Source organism: Accipiter gentilis, chromosome 24 (assembly GCF_929443795.1).
Source record: "Accipiter gentilis chromosome 24, bAccGen1.1, whole genome shotgun sequence".
NCBI lineage: Eukaryota > Metazoa > Chordata > Aves > Accipitriformes > Accipitridae > Astur > Astur gentilis.
The window spans coordinates 15,082,626-15,099,278 of NC_064903.1; the positions used below are offsets into that span (position 1 = coordinate 15,082,626).

At 39.4% G+C, this 16,653-nt stretch overlaps 1 protein-coding gene across 8 annotated transcripts in view; it reads right to left on the reverse strand.

Moving 5' to 3' along the window:
* Positions 1-16,653, reverse strand: part of KLHL13 (kelch like family member 13) — a 92,371-nt gene that overhangs the window by 62,243 nt on the left and 13,475 nt on the right. For 4 of the 8 annotated variants that reach the window (XM_049827516.1, XM_049827515.1, XM_049827511.1 and 1 more), the window contains one exon: positions 10,811-10,869. The exons of 2 other annotated variants lie outside the window; for them this stretch is intronic. In XM_049827516.1, the coding sequence (XP_049683473.1) occupies positions 10,811-10,830 (20 nt within the window). In that variant the 5' untranslated portion in view covers positions 10,831-10,869. Of the gene's footprint in view, positions 1-7,222; positions 7,269-7,866; positions 7,907-10,810; positions 10,870-16,653 lie in introns of those variants that run through there. 2 more of the 8 variants (XM_049827520.1, XM_049827518.1) reach the window with 2 other exon arrangements.

Consider the following 16,653-nt stretch of genomic DNA (forward strand, 5'->3'; position numbering starts at 1 on the left):
GGAAGACACTGAAATAAGGTTGCTGGAATTAATTCCAAGACAAAATGATCATCTCTACTCTTGCCCTAAATCTGTGGGTTTTCTTTCTAAAAAAAGAATAAGCACAAAAAGATTAAATAGCAGGTAGACTGTAATCAAGAAAAACAGAATAGTGATTTCAGTATATTTTAAGACACAAATCCTTTTCCAGGCATATCAGAAACGTTTTTAGCACGCTGAAAGATTTGATAAGTAACTGTTATTGCCTCCTTGTTCTAAAATTGGTCTTTGGATACCTAAAAGCAGATGCAAGGGCAGCTGGATCAACTAAACCAGAAAAATCCACAGAAATCTTGGATTAGAGAACCATTAGAACTAAAGCTGGATTTTTTTTCTGCTTTGTTTGAAAATAACATAGTCCATTATTTGAGAACAAATTAGCTTACAACTCACTAACTAGGTCCTTTTGTTTCTTAAAGTTATCTTCTAATTAGCTCTTCCAGAATTCCTCAGTTTCCAGATGGGGGAAAAAAGCTTCCAGGCTGCCATCCTAAAAAAACCCCACTGACATCTCTGCAGGAATTCAGGCACTTGTGTGGCAGGTTGACCCCGGCTGGACACCAGGTGCCCACCAAAGCTGTTCTATCACTCCCCCTCCTCAGCTGGACAGGGGAGAGAAAATATAACAAAGGGCTTGTGGGTCAAGATAAGGACAGGAGAGATCACTCACCAATTACCATGATGGGCAAAACCAACTCAGCTTGGGGAAAATTAACTCAATTATTACCAGTCAACCAGAGTAGGGTAATGAGAAATAAAACCAAATCTCAGAACACCTGCACTCCACCCCTCCCTTCTTCCCAGGCACAACTTCACTCCTGGATTCTCTACCACCCCCCCCCCACCCCCCTCCCACCCCCCAAATGACACAGGGGGGACAGGGAATGGGGTTTACAGTCAGTTCATCACACGCTATTTTCTGCTGCTTCATCCTCCTCAGGGGCAGGACTCATCACACACTTCCCCTGCTCCAGTGTGGGGTCCCACCCACAGGAGACAGTCCTCCATGAACTTCTCCAACGTGGGTCCTTCCCATGGGCTGCAGTTCTTCACGAACTGCTCCAGCATGGGTCCTTTCCACGGCGTGCAGTCCTTCAGGAGCACACTGCTCCAGCATGGGTCCTTCCCATGGGGTCACATGTCCTGCCAGAAAACCTGCTCCGTGGGCTCCTCTCTCCACAGATCCGCAGGTCCTGCCAGGAGCCTGCTCCAGCGCGGGCTTCCCACGGGGTCACAGCCTTCTTCGGGAACCCACCTGCTCCAGTGTGGGGTCCTCCCCGGGCTGCAGGTGGAGATCTGCTCCACCGTGGACCTCCCTGGCTGCAGGGGGACAGCCTGCCTCACCAGGGGCTTCCCCACGGGCTGCAGGGGAATCTCTGCTCCAACGCCTGCGCCCCCTCCTTCTTCACTGACCTTGGGGTCCGCAGGGTTGTTTCTCTTACATGTTCTCACTCCTCTCTCCGGCTGCCATTTCTGTCTGTCCCAGCAACTTTTTTTTCCTTTTTAAATATGTTCTCCCAGAGGCGCTACCACTATCACTGATGGGCTGGGCCTTGGCCGGCGGTGGGTCCGTCTTAGAGCCGGCTGGTGTTGGCTCTGTTGGACACAGGGGAAGCTTCCAGCAGCTTCTCAGAGAAGCCACCCCTGCAACCTTCCTGCTACCAAAACCTTGCCACACAAACCCAATACAACTTGCAAGATATGTGTCATGAAGCGCTGCTGACACCTCCCCTCTGAGCACAGAATGATCCACGCCACTCAGGTTAGTAACTCCCCTGTCGGCCAAAGGAGATGAAATGTAATACGCAATTTTAGATAAGAGTAGACACACTGAAGTGTGTTTCACATGGTAGACACATGAAGTTGCAGCAAATACCTGCCAAAGATCTGTGGAGTCCATATTTTATTTTTTATAAGATAATTAGGTTTTTTTGTTTGAAGAAATAAAAATGAGTCACAGAAAGCCACAAAGTAGATGAGCCACATTCTAAAATCTTAACAGGCACAACAGTATCTACATGATGTCCATCTCCATACTACTTTTTGAGGTTTTTACAGAAATATGTCAAGGCTATTAACAGCAGAAGAAAGAAAACTGACTCAAGAATAAATTCCATCAACTGAAAAGTCTGATGTTAAAAAAGGAAAAATTGTGACAATATAAAAAGTGTCAATCTCAATGAAAAGCCTTTATTCCAATCTTCCGAAAACCTACTGCACACTAATTCTTTCTCCATGAATTTACTCTCTACTTCTCATCTGTGTTGCCTGTATTTCTGCTACTCCCTTGACTACCATAAACTTCAGTTAGTCTTCTTTTGACCTGCAAAGACAGGATCTAATGTAGGATGCTAATTTCTAATTAACTTGTCGTGTATTCATGTGTGCTTTATGAACACAAGGAGAACATCTAGGAGGAAGTATCATCATAGTATTCCGTTTCAGTTCAACGACCATTCACTGCTCCTCAACTGCTAAAAGTCTGAACAGAAATAATAGCAGACTTGATCCTAATTTGAAGCACAAACAGTAAATGAAATGAGAAAATTGAATTGTTCTTTTTCTTAATTACTCATCTTTGTTCAACTTGGAGAAGAAAAAGTTTAGACAGATCTAATCACAGGTTTCCAATACCTAAAATGTAGTTGTAGAGAAGATGGGGTACTCCCTTCACAAGGATGCACTTATCTTTTCCTTTTTTCTTCATTAAAAAATCTTTCTTGAAAATGTGTTACAAACTGAATTACTTTCCAATGAAAATCAATAATAAGCCACTTTTGTCACCACAAAGCATTCCAGACAATGAAAATATTCTGTATTAAAAAAAAAATTACTGAACTTTACTAGTTGTTCTCTTTGCCAACAAAGCATCAAGAATGAAAATGAGATTCAAAAGTTGAACTAGGCCTTTAGACATTTTAATATTGTAAAGCCTTGGGTGAATGTGACAATATTTGTATCAAAATAATCTTTTTTATTTCTTCTTTTCTACCTACATACTACTTTGAGTCTTCAGACAGATCTACATTTATGCTTTTCATCTTGCCTGCAGTACTACATTGTTAGGGATGTGCAATTTTGCCTGACTGGTAATTTGTTTGCTGGGGGGAGTAAAGAAAGAGTGTTTTGTTTGCAGGATGTTTTCACTTGGCAAGAGATTGAAGATACAGGAAACACAAAGGGTGCTGTTTCTCTAAAGAACTTACACATTCAGGCTAGCAAGAGCCTTAAACAAATGTAGTTACATTGATAAATGACTTATCAATTTATGTTATCAAGTCAGTTAGGATAAACTGAAAAAAACAAGCTATCTTTCACAAGTGTGTGCTGCCTGTATAAAGAGTTACCATCAAATATACAACAATTTTTTCCAGAACTATTTCTCCAACATCTTCAAGATGCAACCTTTTCTCCCTCGTTATCTAGTCAAGTAAAATCTATCTTTCACAAAATTAAATTATCCTGGTTTCAGAAAAGCTCCACATTTCTTAAACCTTTGAAACTTCTGAAATGTCTTCCTGCGTTATCCCTTCAGACACATTAATTTACTACAGTGCATCCATCCAATACTCCTGTTTCTCTCACCACATCAAGCATGAAAAGCTGCTTTCTAATGCCCTTCAGGGCTCAGCTTTGCTGCTTTTGCAACATTTGTTCCCCTTAATTAGATCAACCTTTGGCAAACTGTCCAACAAGCACCTCTGTGTTTTCTTTCATGCAACCCCTTATGCACAAAGGTGCCTTAAAAAAAGCAGCAATAATTTCTCCTTCAAAACAACCACCAAGTCAGCAATGATACATGGCACTTGACAGAGTGCTGATATGCTACAACTTTCTTCTTAGTCACTCAGTTTGATTTTCCGTAGATCCTCAACTGCACCTGCTATCTCATTTTGCGCTCTGAGTTATAAGCACTTTGGATGAAAGATGTTTTATCTTTGTATACCAGCATTGCTTGTCAGGTGAGTATTCAAACAACGTATTACCTAAGGAGAGTTTCTGCAAATTAGCTATTGAGCTGTACTTTTCATAGCATTTTCACATACACATAAAATTAAGTAAAAACATAGTATCTTTAAATTCAAAAGAATAAAAAAAAAAATCTACACTTGTCACAGTGTCAGTCATTCATACAGATGAAGTAAAAAATGAGAAATCTGCTTCATAAGTTCATAAATTTCTTCAAATTTTTATTTTTATTTTTTTAATTTAAAACACAAGACTTCCTCCAGTAAGGTAGACTATCCACAAGCCTTTGCAGCAAGAATGAGGAGCTCAGGATTGACGTAGCACAGGTGAGAAATACAAGTGCAAGTAAGCAGCAATTGTTGAAGTAGCACTTCACCTCCTGCAAACCCAGTACAAAATGTTGATTATCTTTGATCAAAAGCCACCCAAACTAAACATGAGAAGAGGTGCAAGCTGATTGCTAAGCACTCTGCTGGCACAGTAGCAGAGACTCGGGCCTTTCCACTAGAGGCTATCCTGATCCAGCTGCAAGCACCCAGATGCAACACCTGTTGAGTCAGGGTTGCTTAGGAGCAAGCATTAGAGGGCATCAGACAAACATTTAAAAGAAATATTCCCCATGGATTTTTCTCTTTAATTGAAAAGACAATGTTCCTTACTATGTTTTTTTAAAAAATAAATAAATCAACATACCATTTCCAAAACTACTCAGTTTTGGCTCCTTGAAGCAAAAGCAAGAGATCATCATTAAAAACAAAAGTTGTGTGAAACTGTCCAAGTCTAAAACTTTAAGGAAGCTTTACTACTAAAAACCAAACACACTTCATATCGTACACAGGAGTTCATTAAAGTTCAGTAGTAGGCATATGCTAGATCAGTTCAGACTTCCTGAAATGCCATTTACAAGCAGTGTAATTTCAGGTAAGCCGCATACACTAAAAAAGGAAGTGAGACTGTTTAATAGAACAGGATCCACTACGCTGAACTCCGTAATACAAAACCATATTTAAAATCAGTGCAAGTAATTCTTGTTTTATGTAAACCATTCTACTGCAAAACTAGCTTGTACAGCACACAGAACACTTACATTAAACCCATGTAAACATCTGGCTTGTGAAAAATATACTCTAACGTGCAAGATACAAGCTAGCAATGGAAACATTACCAATGTGCGGAGTCTAAAGCTCCAAAAGATCTACTGCCTTGCCCTCATCATCCTAAAACATTTGCCAAAATGGTCCAGAAGGATGCCTGCACCAAATCAGAATACAAACTGTTTCACTGCATACCTACAGCAACCTTTAATAAGACATACAGACAGCAGAATAAACCTCTAGAGCTGTTAACATGGGAGAAGAAAACCCTTTATACAATCGCAATCAAACCTATAATCTCAAAACCATTCAGCAATTTCAACCTCTGCATAACATTTGCAGGAACACAATCAAGCTTCTGTGCTCCTGATCTAAAATGGGATTATTTCATTGCCTAAGTACACTGGCATCTGTGCCCTAATGGATCTTGGCTCCCAAGTCAATCCACATTTTGGCAGTTATGGGCTTTCAGATTTGAACGCTAAGAGCGACAAGTCTGACAATACCCGAGTCATTGTTAAATTTCAAAGCAAACGCAGACTGGCATTTTATATAAAGATGTATGTAACTAAAGTTTAAAACCAGACCTGTCTGCTAATAGTCATTAAGTGACATGTAGAACAATTCATAGCTGGAGCTCTCTTTTACTCAAACTCTAATCCACTAGTTTGTGTCTGCCACAAGTCATCAGAGGTTGCTCCTCTCTTTGTACATTATTTCTAAAGTTTATCTATTTCAGATGAGCCTCTCTTTCCACACCAATGACCTTGAAGATGACACTGCCTCCGACCTCTACCTTGTGCCTAAACTAACACCTCAGCCTGCCTGCTACACCTTTGTAGCTGACAACCTCATCGAGAGCAGAGACAGACAGCCCTTCCCCACCAACACTTCCCATCCTGTAGACCCCACAGATACGTCTCTCCCAGACTGCAGTGGAAGGGGCACCTCCTGCCACACACATCCACCGTTCCAGGCTGTATTGCAGGTTTTGGACAGTAAGCTGTGAAGAATCAGGCTGGCGAGTCCCACGTACCTAACCTGTGTTACAGGTGGCAGAAGGGTTCTCCCTTGCCCCCTTCACTCCCATTCTTCAATGCCTTTATTTTACTGCCAGCAAAGTTAGCTTTTACCTGAAGATTTCCAAGAACAAAAAAAACTACCTTACTACACAGCATCACATCTTTCCCACAAATGGGGCAGGGACTGGAAACTCATCCGCTTCCACAAGCGGCTGCATGTGACACTAGGTCAGGGCACTGTGCAAGGACAGTCTCAACCCACTGCACTGAAAGTAAAGTAGCAGAAAGCAGAATTTTTGCAATGCTGAGGTGTTTGTATCGAAATATTGTTTTAAGTGAAATATTCTTTTGAATTGTAAGTCAGCTGATCAGCTGTTTCATCCCTGGATTTGCACAATGAACCAAATGTAAACTCTCACATCTTTATGGCAAGATGAATTAAACTATTATGAAGCTTATTAGTTGGCCCAAAAACATCTAATCAATTTGATGTAGAAATGTTCTTAAAACATTTGAGTCCTTACAGCTTTACCATATCTTCAGTGCTCTGTAAAGGACTTGCATTTCACCTGCATTTTCCATCCCTCATAAAGCCTTTCTCCAATATAAGTCACCTTTGGCTACAACTTCAGCATATTAAAGCTCATTCATCACCACCTGTACTTAATAAATCCACACTGGTGAAGTAAGACTCCATTGACAAGAGTTTGATTAGATAAACATTGCACATAAAAAAAAAACCAACCCAAAAAACCCCAAACCACACAGAAGCAATCCAGCAAATAAGAAAAACCTGTATTATCTCCAGGAAGATAACAGGACTCATGACATTTGGATCCCACTTTCTCCTCACTAGTGGTGAAAAAAATCCTGGTAAGAAACCAGCTGCTCACTGTCAGTTATTTTGAGAGCATAAAGCTTTATGTGTTACTAAGATCAGGGAAGGCCAACGGAACATATTAGTCCATTCAGGAGGAAACTGAATAGCTTAGATACAGCATGTCCCTTCAGTGTCCAACTTGTCACATACACCCCTAATCTACTGATTACTGAGGGCACAACTCAAGTACCTATTGCTATTGTACATATTTGACTTACTCGGACATGGGCGGATGTCAAGTAGAACAAGGCACCCTCATTCAGCCTGTCAGGAAAAAAATCACCATAGGGAATGGGTGTGCATCTCTGTTTTGAAGTACATTATTTCTACAATTTTAAGTTAAACATCCAGTATACTTAGGAATTAGTATTTTTGAAGTTTATGAATGTAGGAGTCAATACTACTAAATGAAAAAGTACATTCTCACTTTATTAGCAAAGCCACTTTTTAACTTAATTAACTAAGTTGCAGTATATATTTTAAGCCCTTTAAAGCTTGCTGCTTGAACATTCAAAAGGTGAAATGGTTTTTCACTTTTAACCAGAAATACTGCACATCATAAGTGCATAGTAATAACCATGATAAAAACAATAGTAACAGGTAAATAGCAATTTCCATTATTCAACCCACAAACTTTATGTAACTGTATAAATACCACTCACAGAAAGAGGTATTACAGCACAGAGGTTAAAGCCAAGGTTATAAACGCATAGAACTGAGAAAAGAAACCAGTTCCTGCACCTCCACCCTGCAATAAGGGCTAAACTCCATTAAATTCACAAGCTATCCCATTATATCTTACCCATATTTACCCTTGCAATAATCCCGTAAGAACTAATGAAACTAGCCAGATAAATATTACCTGTTATTGCAGCTACTAATGCTGACACAGAGGAGTCTTAATGTAGGCAAATCCAGAAACACTGTTCACGGTGGGTGTCGCTGGCTGTAAGCCTTATCCGCTCTCTTAAGTATCAGAGCATAACCTGACCCAGCCATATGCTGAAGACCATGAAAAGCTGACTAGTATGCAACTAAAAGGTCCTTAACAGCAACTATGGGTACAAATTAAATGCTAGCCCCACAAAATAACTGTTGTCTATTTTTCATGGACCCTTTTCCAAAAATTACCACACCAAAATATAGTCAACATCTATAAACACACTCAAAGAAAAATGTATGTATTATCAGTAACAGTGGCATCACTATGAAAATATTTTAAATTATGTAGACTGATACTTGGAACACTTGTACCTAAACTATATTTCTTGTTAGAAAAAAAAGGAGATCAATCAAGTTCCAATTTTATTAAGCTGATAACAAAGATTTCTTATTAAAAAAATAATGAAGTTATTTCTCAACTGCAAGTTTTTCCAAGCTCTGTAGAGTGATACCCAGCTGGCAAGTAAATACAACTATACTTGTCTAACACACTGTAGCCTGTACAGAGCAGATGGCCACACAACCTCTACTTCCTTCATTCACCCTTATACCTTCTAGAAATATAAAATAAGAGTTTAAAGAACTTTTTTTTTTTTTTTTAAAGGCTAAAATTTTTTAGTCATGAAGAAGCTCCTTTGTCCTAAGGAAGCAGCCTAGAAAGCTGAAACAAAAGAATATGAACCAAACCAAGTCTTTGGTCATACCCCCTCACCTCATTACTAACAGCAGAAATCTCTGTTGTTGAGTTTGGAGAATTTAAACAGGGACACTTTTAAGAACAGTGTCATCCATGAAGGAAGCAGCCTGAGGAAGTAGCAGACCCCTGAGCAGGTCCTACCTGACTTACTGGGTCAGAGGTGGGACTGCCAAAAGATGACTGTCTCAGAGCAGACCAGAGCAGTTCGAGGAGCTGCAGAAGGAAGCTCTGCCCCCAAGATCTAATCCAGGAACTCTGCTTGAGCCCTGACCAGAATCTGAAAACAAGGAGAACAACGTGGGCCATGACAGGAATCTAATAATCCACTATTCTGGTTACTCACAAAGGGTATCACAGAAGGTAACATTTTTATTAAAAATGTTAATTATTATTCTTAAAAGTTATATTATTATTAAATAATATTCCATATTATCAGTGCCACTCAGCCAACTGTGGCAAAAAGTCTTCATGGACTTTGGCCACAAGAGAGTGATCTCAAGATCACAGAGTAAATCAAATCAATACTATCTCCTAGGTATGTCAGCTGGATCAGCACAAGGATCTCTCTTACTGCTTCATAAAAAATCCAGCACCTGGCGAGGTTGGTGTAGTAAAGAAATCCTAAACTGGCAAGCAGGGCCTGGGAGAAGCCAAGGGAAAAATGACTACAAGCTAATATTATCTTGCAGCAGATTTTCTCTTGACTGAAAGCAAGACAGAATACCAGCCACTATTTGCAGATGCCAAACCTCACCCCAGAATGAGGGAATTAATCATTAATGACAATTTTTTTAAAGTAGTTACTAAACTACAAATCACAAAACCATATCTGTGAAAATACGCAAAGGGCTCCAGGATGACAGAAGCCTAAAAACCATTTAAAAACCTTTTCCTTGCATATAGGTAACAAAAAAGGCGAATCCCATGTAAGAGCCCAAACTGTTTCCTACCTAGTACTTTAAGCGATTACTAGTTGTGGCAAGTTGACCCTGGCTGAACTATTATAATAAAAGGATATTTTTCAATTAAAAAAAGAACAGACTTTTCATGGTGCAGCATTAGTACTACAAATGCAAAAAAAATTTAGAAATCAAGGTGCCCGAGGTAACAGCAGTTATTCTAACTTGAGCTCTTTAGTGCCAAGAAAAGCACTGAAGTTGTCCACAAAGGCACCACTCTCCTAGATAATTATCATCAGAACAAAACAGTAGCTCCAGAGTATCAAAGCTTATGGTTTAAAAAAAAGCACTCAAGATTACATTTCTCATATTATACTTAAAAAAAACCCGTGAATACATTATATAAGAGAAAATCCTAAAATAACATGCTGCTTTAATTCTCAACTGTTACTGCAAATTTGGGGGGGGGGGGGGGGGGGGAAGAGAAACACTGGGGCTAATTGCCCCAAAGGAAAGAGCTGGTTGATGAGTCTACAGCACTAGAAACATAGCATATTTATGGAGTCCATCTGAAAAAATAAGACATTGTATCACCTAACTGTGATCATAAAAAATGACCTTGTTTCCACAAAAGTAAATCCTTTAAGTACTTATTTAGATACAGTTATATTCTGTCATAGAGGTTCTTCCTTTCCTGTAATATTTTGGGAGCATAGTTTAGCTGCATGCTCCCAGAGTATTGTTGTGTTCCAGCAGACAGGACTGAAAACTTTCAGGAAAGCTTGTATTAACTGCTACTATTCCCATCTTCGTTACAGCAAATATATCAGACTTCCAATCAAAATTGGACAAGGACAATAAAGTGTTAATAACCTGTCATGTAGACTAGATAGTGCCTGTAAGCTTGACAAAGACTTCTGTTAAGTACTGAGTTAACCCCGCTAAAGGTTACCCACATACACAATGTCAGGGGTTTTTAACTGATGTCTAGAACACATTCAGCAGTCAACAGTAGACTGATCACTATAGAAAAGCTCGGCGTCATCGTTAATCATTTATGAAACCACACATATTCTATTATCTGTTTTCAGGCTCTTTATTCTAACAATCAACTTTGTCTATGGTTTCCATGAAGGGCTCTATATTCACAGCTTTCCAGAACCAAATGAAACTGTCAGGCAAATAGTACAGTTATTCTAAGTCAGGGTGGGGGATTTAATTCCCACATTAGCATTTTGGGCTTTTTAGAAAACACATCAGTTACTCACAAAGTGTCTCTCCACATCATCTCTGATAAGCGGAAATATCTCCTCTGTTCTTCATGCACCTGTAGTCAAACAGAAAAGAATTGAAGCAGAGTCACAGACAGACATCCCAAAATAGCATCTGCCTCTCAGATCCTATGGATTTTCACAAAACAAACCAAGATTCATTCTAAACATTCACACACAATATAACCTTTTTCCCCACTTCACTGACTTTCTCCAGTAAAATTACAGATATGACGGAGCACAAAAGAAAGAGAACTGCTTCTTGTTTGCATGTATTACCCTGCTTTTTGCTGTGGAAACAAGGATGAATTATGAAAACTAATCAAGTGAACAGAGAGAGCACATGCCCTAGATTTTTCAAATAATCTCTTGGTTTAACCCAGTTGTTCCTGAGCCTGCCTATCCCATGAACAATTCACTAAAATGGAAGCTGTGACTCATTAAAGCCACCTTTTATTTTAAGAGGGAGCAAAACAGATCAAATTATGTGCAAGACGTAATCACGTTAATTTTTACAGAAGAGGCCAAAATTTTAATAAGTTCCATTTTTAAGATTGAATATAGTTGATAAAAACTCCTTGTTCAATTTTTTTATGTCTCAATATACCTTACAGCCATTAACCAAAACGAAAGACTACAGACTATATTCAAGTTTGTGAACTTGTACTTCCACTTGAAGGGACAGTGAAAAAGTTGGAACATTTCAATTTGCTGACATCATTTAGCAGCAAGCATTGCAAAATATAAACTATGCAATATCCCTGAAAAAAGCCGCACTTCTGATTTTTGGTCTTACGTTTATCAATGTAAAATATATACAAGTGAATGATAAAAAATTAGTAGCTGTATGAATTAGATATTTCTTCAAAGCAATCTATTAATTCGCAGCCCAAAGCAGTAATTCCTATTTCTTAATTAATACTTTTAACATACAAAAATAAATTAGTATTTTTAGATATGGTCAGAAAACAGTAAATCTGTGTAACAGATTTGAAATAACAGGTCAGTTTATACATAACAGAAAACAGAAACTTCTGCAAATCATCCTATCCCCTCCAATTGCTCCATACCATTACAAATAAAATTCTGACTTCAGAAAGTAGGTCACAAAAATGCTAATTTAGGAGCCTCCCTAAAATTTTATTTTGTTAAAACAGATTTAGACATTTAGTGGAAGGAAACTGCACACAATATTTGTTAGCATGAATTATAAATTCAGTGTGTGCTTTGCAATACTTTAAGTGTGCCATAACAGAGAGACAGCATCAAACAGAATTGCTTAACAGCATCTAACTTGCCTACTCCCTCCCACTGATGCTAGAGCAGCTGGTAGAATAAGGTGGTTCTTAACTCCTAGTGTTCCTGCACCTTGGGACATCCTCTCATTTCAAATAAACTTCAGGTTTTCCTCTATTAAACAAGTCTGCTGAGTAAATAGGTTATGTTTTATCTATCCTACATCATAAAACTAACATGTTCAAAAAGTACCACGTAAATCTGAACTGCTTTCCCATCATCATACTTGGAAATAGTTATTTGCAAAGTCCTACGTGATGTGCAGTGTGGTTAGCGTGGTTAGGATGGATACCGTAGTCTCACTCCTTGTTTTACCATCCTGTGGGCATTGCTCAGGCTTCTCTGATGAGGGAAATACACTACACACCAGTGTGAAGGGATCAAAAGACAGGCGGCCCTCAACTTCGCAAAACTCTAAGGTTGGGATTAAATTAATTCTAAGAAATAAATGAAGTTGGCCTCCTCTTGAGCCATTACAGATGAGTTTGTGCAGATAGTTAAGAAGTAGCTTCTTTCCATACACCTGCTCAGTGAGGTCAAAACCATGTTCCTTTGATGTGGTCTTTACTAGGGTTGTTTATCTGTACATATCAACTATACTGCTCACTCCAGCTTGCTTAAACTTTGGGAAGAAAACCTGATCTTTCAATTATTAACTGCAAAAAAAAGTTGTGGGGTTTTTTTTAAATCCTTCCATTTTACATGATTTCCCTAAACAGGTCACTTCAAGTCAACTTAGCTGCAAATTTGTAAAAGTTTTTGGAGAAGTATTAGTAGCACACAGTAAATTTTTGCTGTACCCAACAAAACTAGACCTGAATTCCTGAAAAGATCAGTTTCAGTTTCTTCCAGAGGCTGTTTAACCCATTAGACTGGCCAAACTATTTACATACAGTCAGTACTACTTCTAATAAATTTAACCCTGTTGCCTAGTTTTAAACAAAAAGCTATTAGAGTGACTTCAAAAATGAAATCCCTTCTACCTGTATATCTCCACCCCTCATTTGAAGATTTCTCTGGGGTGAGGTTTTAGCAGAACAGCTTATGTTATCTGCTTACATTACTCGGCTTGTGAAAGCAAGCTGAGCCAATTATACTGCCAGGTGAAAGCTGAATTTTTTCTTTTTTTTTTTTTTTTTTTAAATTTGGGGCATTTTTTTTAAAACCACTTCTGATGGGACAAAAGAAACTACCTCTTTGGAGCTGCGTGGCTGGCTTGCAGTAGAAAATGAGAAATGCTACAGGTTTGGGGTTGTTTTTTTCCCTGTACATGGAAGAAAACTAAAGATTATAAGAATGAATAGTGCAGGATGGGCAAGCTGATGTACACAAGTTCTAAAACTGGCAACTGATGGGTTTTCTTCCAACAAATTACAAAATTCAGCAAGTGCATGAGGAATATTTACCAAGTGTCATTACCACAGAAATTCAGATAATTCAAATTCCATGTTAAAAATAAAATTTTTAATAGAAAAGTGTTAGCTAATTTTCAACTTTAACAATAGAGCTGCTATCAACTTTTCCATCCTCCCTGTTGATTCTACATGCCCAACGCACAAATATGAGAAATTCACACTTCCACTTAAAACTTTACAGCTACTCACTATGTCCCCAGAAAGGACAAATCTGCTCACCAGCACTAATTTGCCGCTCCCCCCCCCCCCCCGCCAGGAGCGGGGGGCTTAATTTCTCACTGCTGTGCTAGGTCCTCAGATCTCTTTGGTTTGTGGTGTTTGCTCTTATTGCTGCTGTTATAGTTTGCCGTCCTTCTTTCAAATATGCAAAAGCAAGTACATATATGTACTTATGATTCATTTCCTATATGACCCATTATATTTGTTTTAACAACCTTCAGCATGAATTTAGGAAGACAATTTAGAAGGGGCGTCATTAAGACCCATGTAAAATTCATTAGCATTTCTAATTCCAGCTCCATAAAATAAATAAAAACATCACATGTTGGTCATATGCCAGTGCACACAACTCACACAGCAGACACCCTGTGAAACTAACTTATTTTTATGCCTATATTTCATCTTCTATCAGAATGCTCTAGATATTCCAGAGTTGATAGACAGTGCGCATGGCTTACGTAGGTTACTTGTATGAGTTACAGTCAGCTCTTCAGAAACGGCACAAGACATGTCAGAGTATACAATAAAGTGCGCAGGGCAGTCTAGGATGCCATTAAATGAACAAGCGCACACATCCTCAGTGGTAAACATACGAGCTTAGAGTGAACATGAAAAACACACTTGTCTGGTCAGAGGACAGACATCACCAAACATGTCACTTCTACAGAAGGCAAGTTCTTTTCAAATGATGCTCAGAAATCACAAAGCTGGAAGACACTGTGATTTAGCCTGACCTACAACATTAACACAGTCCTTTCTCTAGCACAGTAGCCAATGAAAATTAACACCATAACAAAACAGAACTGCTGAAGAACAGACTGTTGACTAAATCCACAGGGAGCAAGAGGCTAAATTCTAGCCTGGGAACGTTAACGAAGGACGCAGTTCCGCATTACACTTAGTTTGACCTAACTTCCTCTTGCCTACCTTGTGGTGAACCTAACAAACCAACCCGCTGCACAATTCAACAGAAAAGGGCTGTCCGAGGGCAAGGTGCCTCCCATCAGACAGGCGAGGCGATCCCACTCACCTGGTGGCAGCCGCACACCCCCAGCACCCACCGAGCAACCATGCAAAGAGCAGAAGAAAGCAGCGCTGCCCCTTTCAGCAGCAGCCCATTAAATCTGGCATTGACCTATACTCTTAAAAGAGCTGCCTCAATCTCTAAATAAGTAGTAGTAAGAGAATGTCTCTCAATACAGACAAGTAGATGCCTAAAAAGGCATTTTTGTCTTAAAAGCAGGATGTAGAACAGCCTGACATAGGCAGTTTTCAGTGTGAACTTTGTACACATTTCTGGACATGAGCATAGCCTCCCAGTTTTTGTAACAGGTATCAGAGTTGCATTACCTGAGAGCAGCATTAACATATATCAACTATCACCCGATAATCAATAATTAACAAGTAGAATCATTACTATTTTCCACCTTCAAACTAGAATTATATAAATATTTAAACATTGTCAATAAAAATCAAGTCCACACACAAAAGAAACTCCTGTCTTAGACTACAGAAGATACAACGGAAGCTAATCAATTTGCTTCAGTCAACCAAGGTACTGAATTTTGAAAAAACTCATAAAGGAAGCCAATAAACTGTTGAATTACAACCCTACGTAGCAGAACAGATCTTATCCTATGGAAATTTAGTAATTGTATTAAGTGACAAAGTTTTACCCACCAAAAGCAATGTAATGTCCTTTGTTAATGTACTTTTAAAATATGTTCAATAAAAAATTTTATTCAACCTATTATAGGAACACAAAATAAACGAAGCTTCAGCATGTTCACACAAGCTTAGAAGTCTTCAGTAACATTTTATGTATAAAAACAAGCTTCTCAGTATAGTATTTTACCCATATAGCAAGTCAAAACAGTTCTCCGAAGAAGATCGAACCATTAATACACTGGTAAAAATCACATCCAGGTAAAACACCTGCAGTTTAAAATGGCACCATAGGCAGCAGAAAAATGCTATGCCACATCAGATACCCCTATATTACGCTCTCAAAATCGGGAGCTTCAGCAATTACAGCATAGTGTAATCCAACTCCAGGGAAAGAATAGACTTGTCTCTCATTAGGCTGAGCCCTAACAAGATCAGCTCCACACACAGCAATCCCAGCCTGGGAACAAAGAAGAGGGGGACAAGGAGGACGCTGCAGATAACACACAGCAGTGAGTTTAAGGTGCCAGCACAGGGACAGGACAAGGAGGCAGGAGGGACCAGTGTCCCAAAACACAGGAAAGCGCAAGTGAGACAAGCCAGCTCCCTGTCAGAGCCACGCAGACCTGTCAGGTTAGTAACTCTTCTGAGTTCACGTCGGCTTTGTTGCTTGGACAGCACTACTGCTCTGTCTCTTCTGCCCTTGGCCCAAACATCTGCACCATCTCTTCATCCACAGCTGCAGCTCCAAGCACCATTCAGAGCTGTGCACGGCACCCAGATGATCTGGCAGTGGCAGCTGTCTAAAACGCTGTTGTCGTCCCACTGCTATCCCTACACCCGCAGTCCGGAGCAGGTCCCTCCCGATGACAATTCCCATATTCCTGTTTGTCTGTGCCCAGACTATAAAGCAAGCATCTTCCATGCAACTCCTCTCTTAAAGGCAACATGGGCTTCTGGCTCTGTGGTTATGACTGGAGGAAGGTTTTTAATCATTATCTCTCAAGAGCCCTGAAAGTACAGAGTCATGATTCTTAGCCTACGTGGATTGCTTCTGTTTGTCAGGAGCTCCATTCTGGGGAATGCATGCCTCAGATTTAGAGGCATCAACTGCTCTGGAAGGGTTAGTGAAAAGGCCAGTTCACACCAGACTGAAAACAAGTGGAAACAACAGAAGGTGAAATCCTGTGAAGCTTTCTAGTAAAATAATGTACACTTCAGTAGACTGAAATCTTCCAGTCCTCA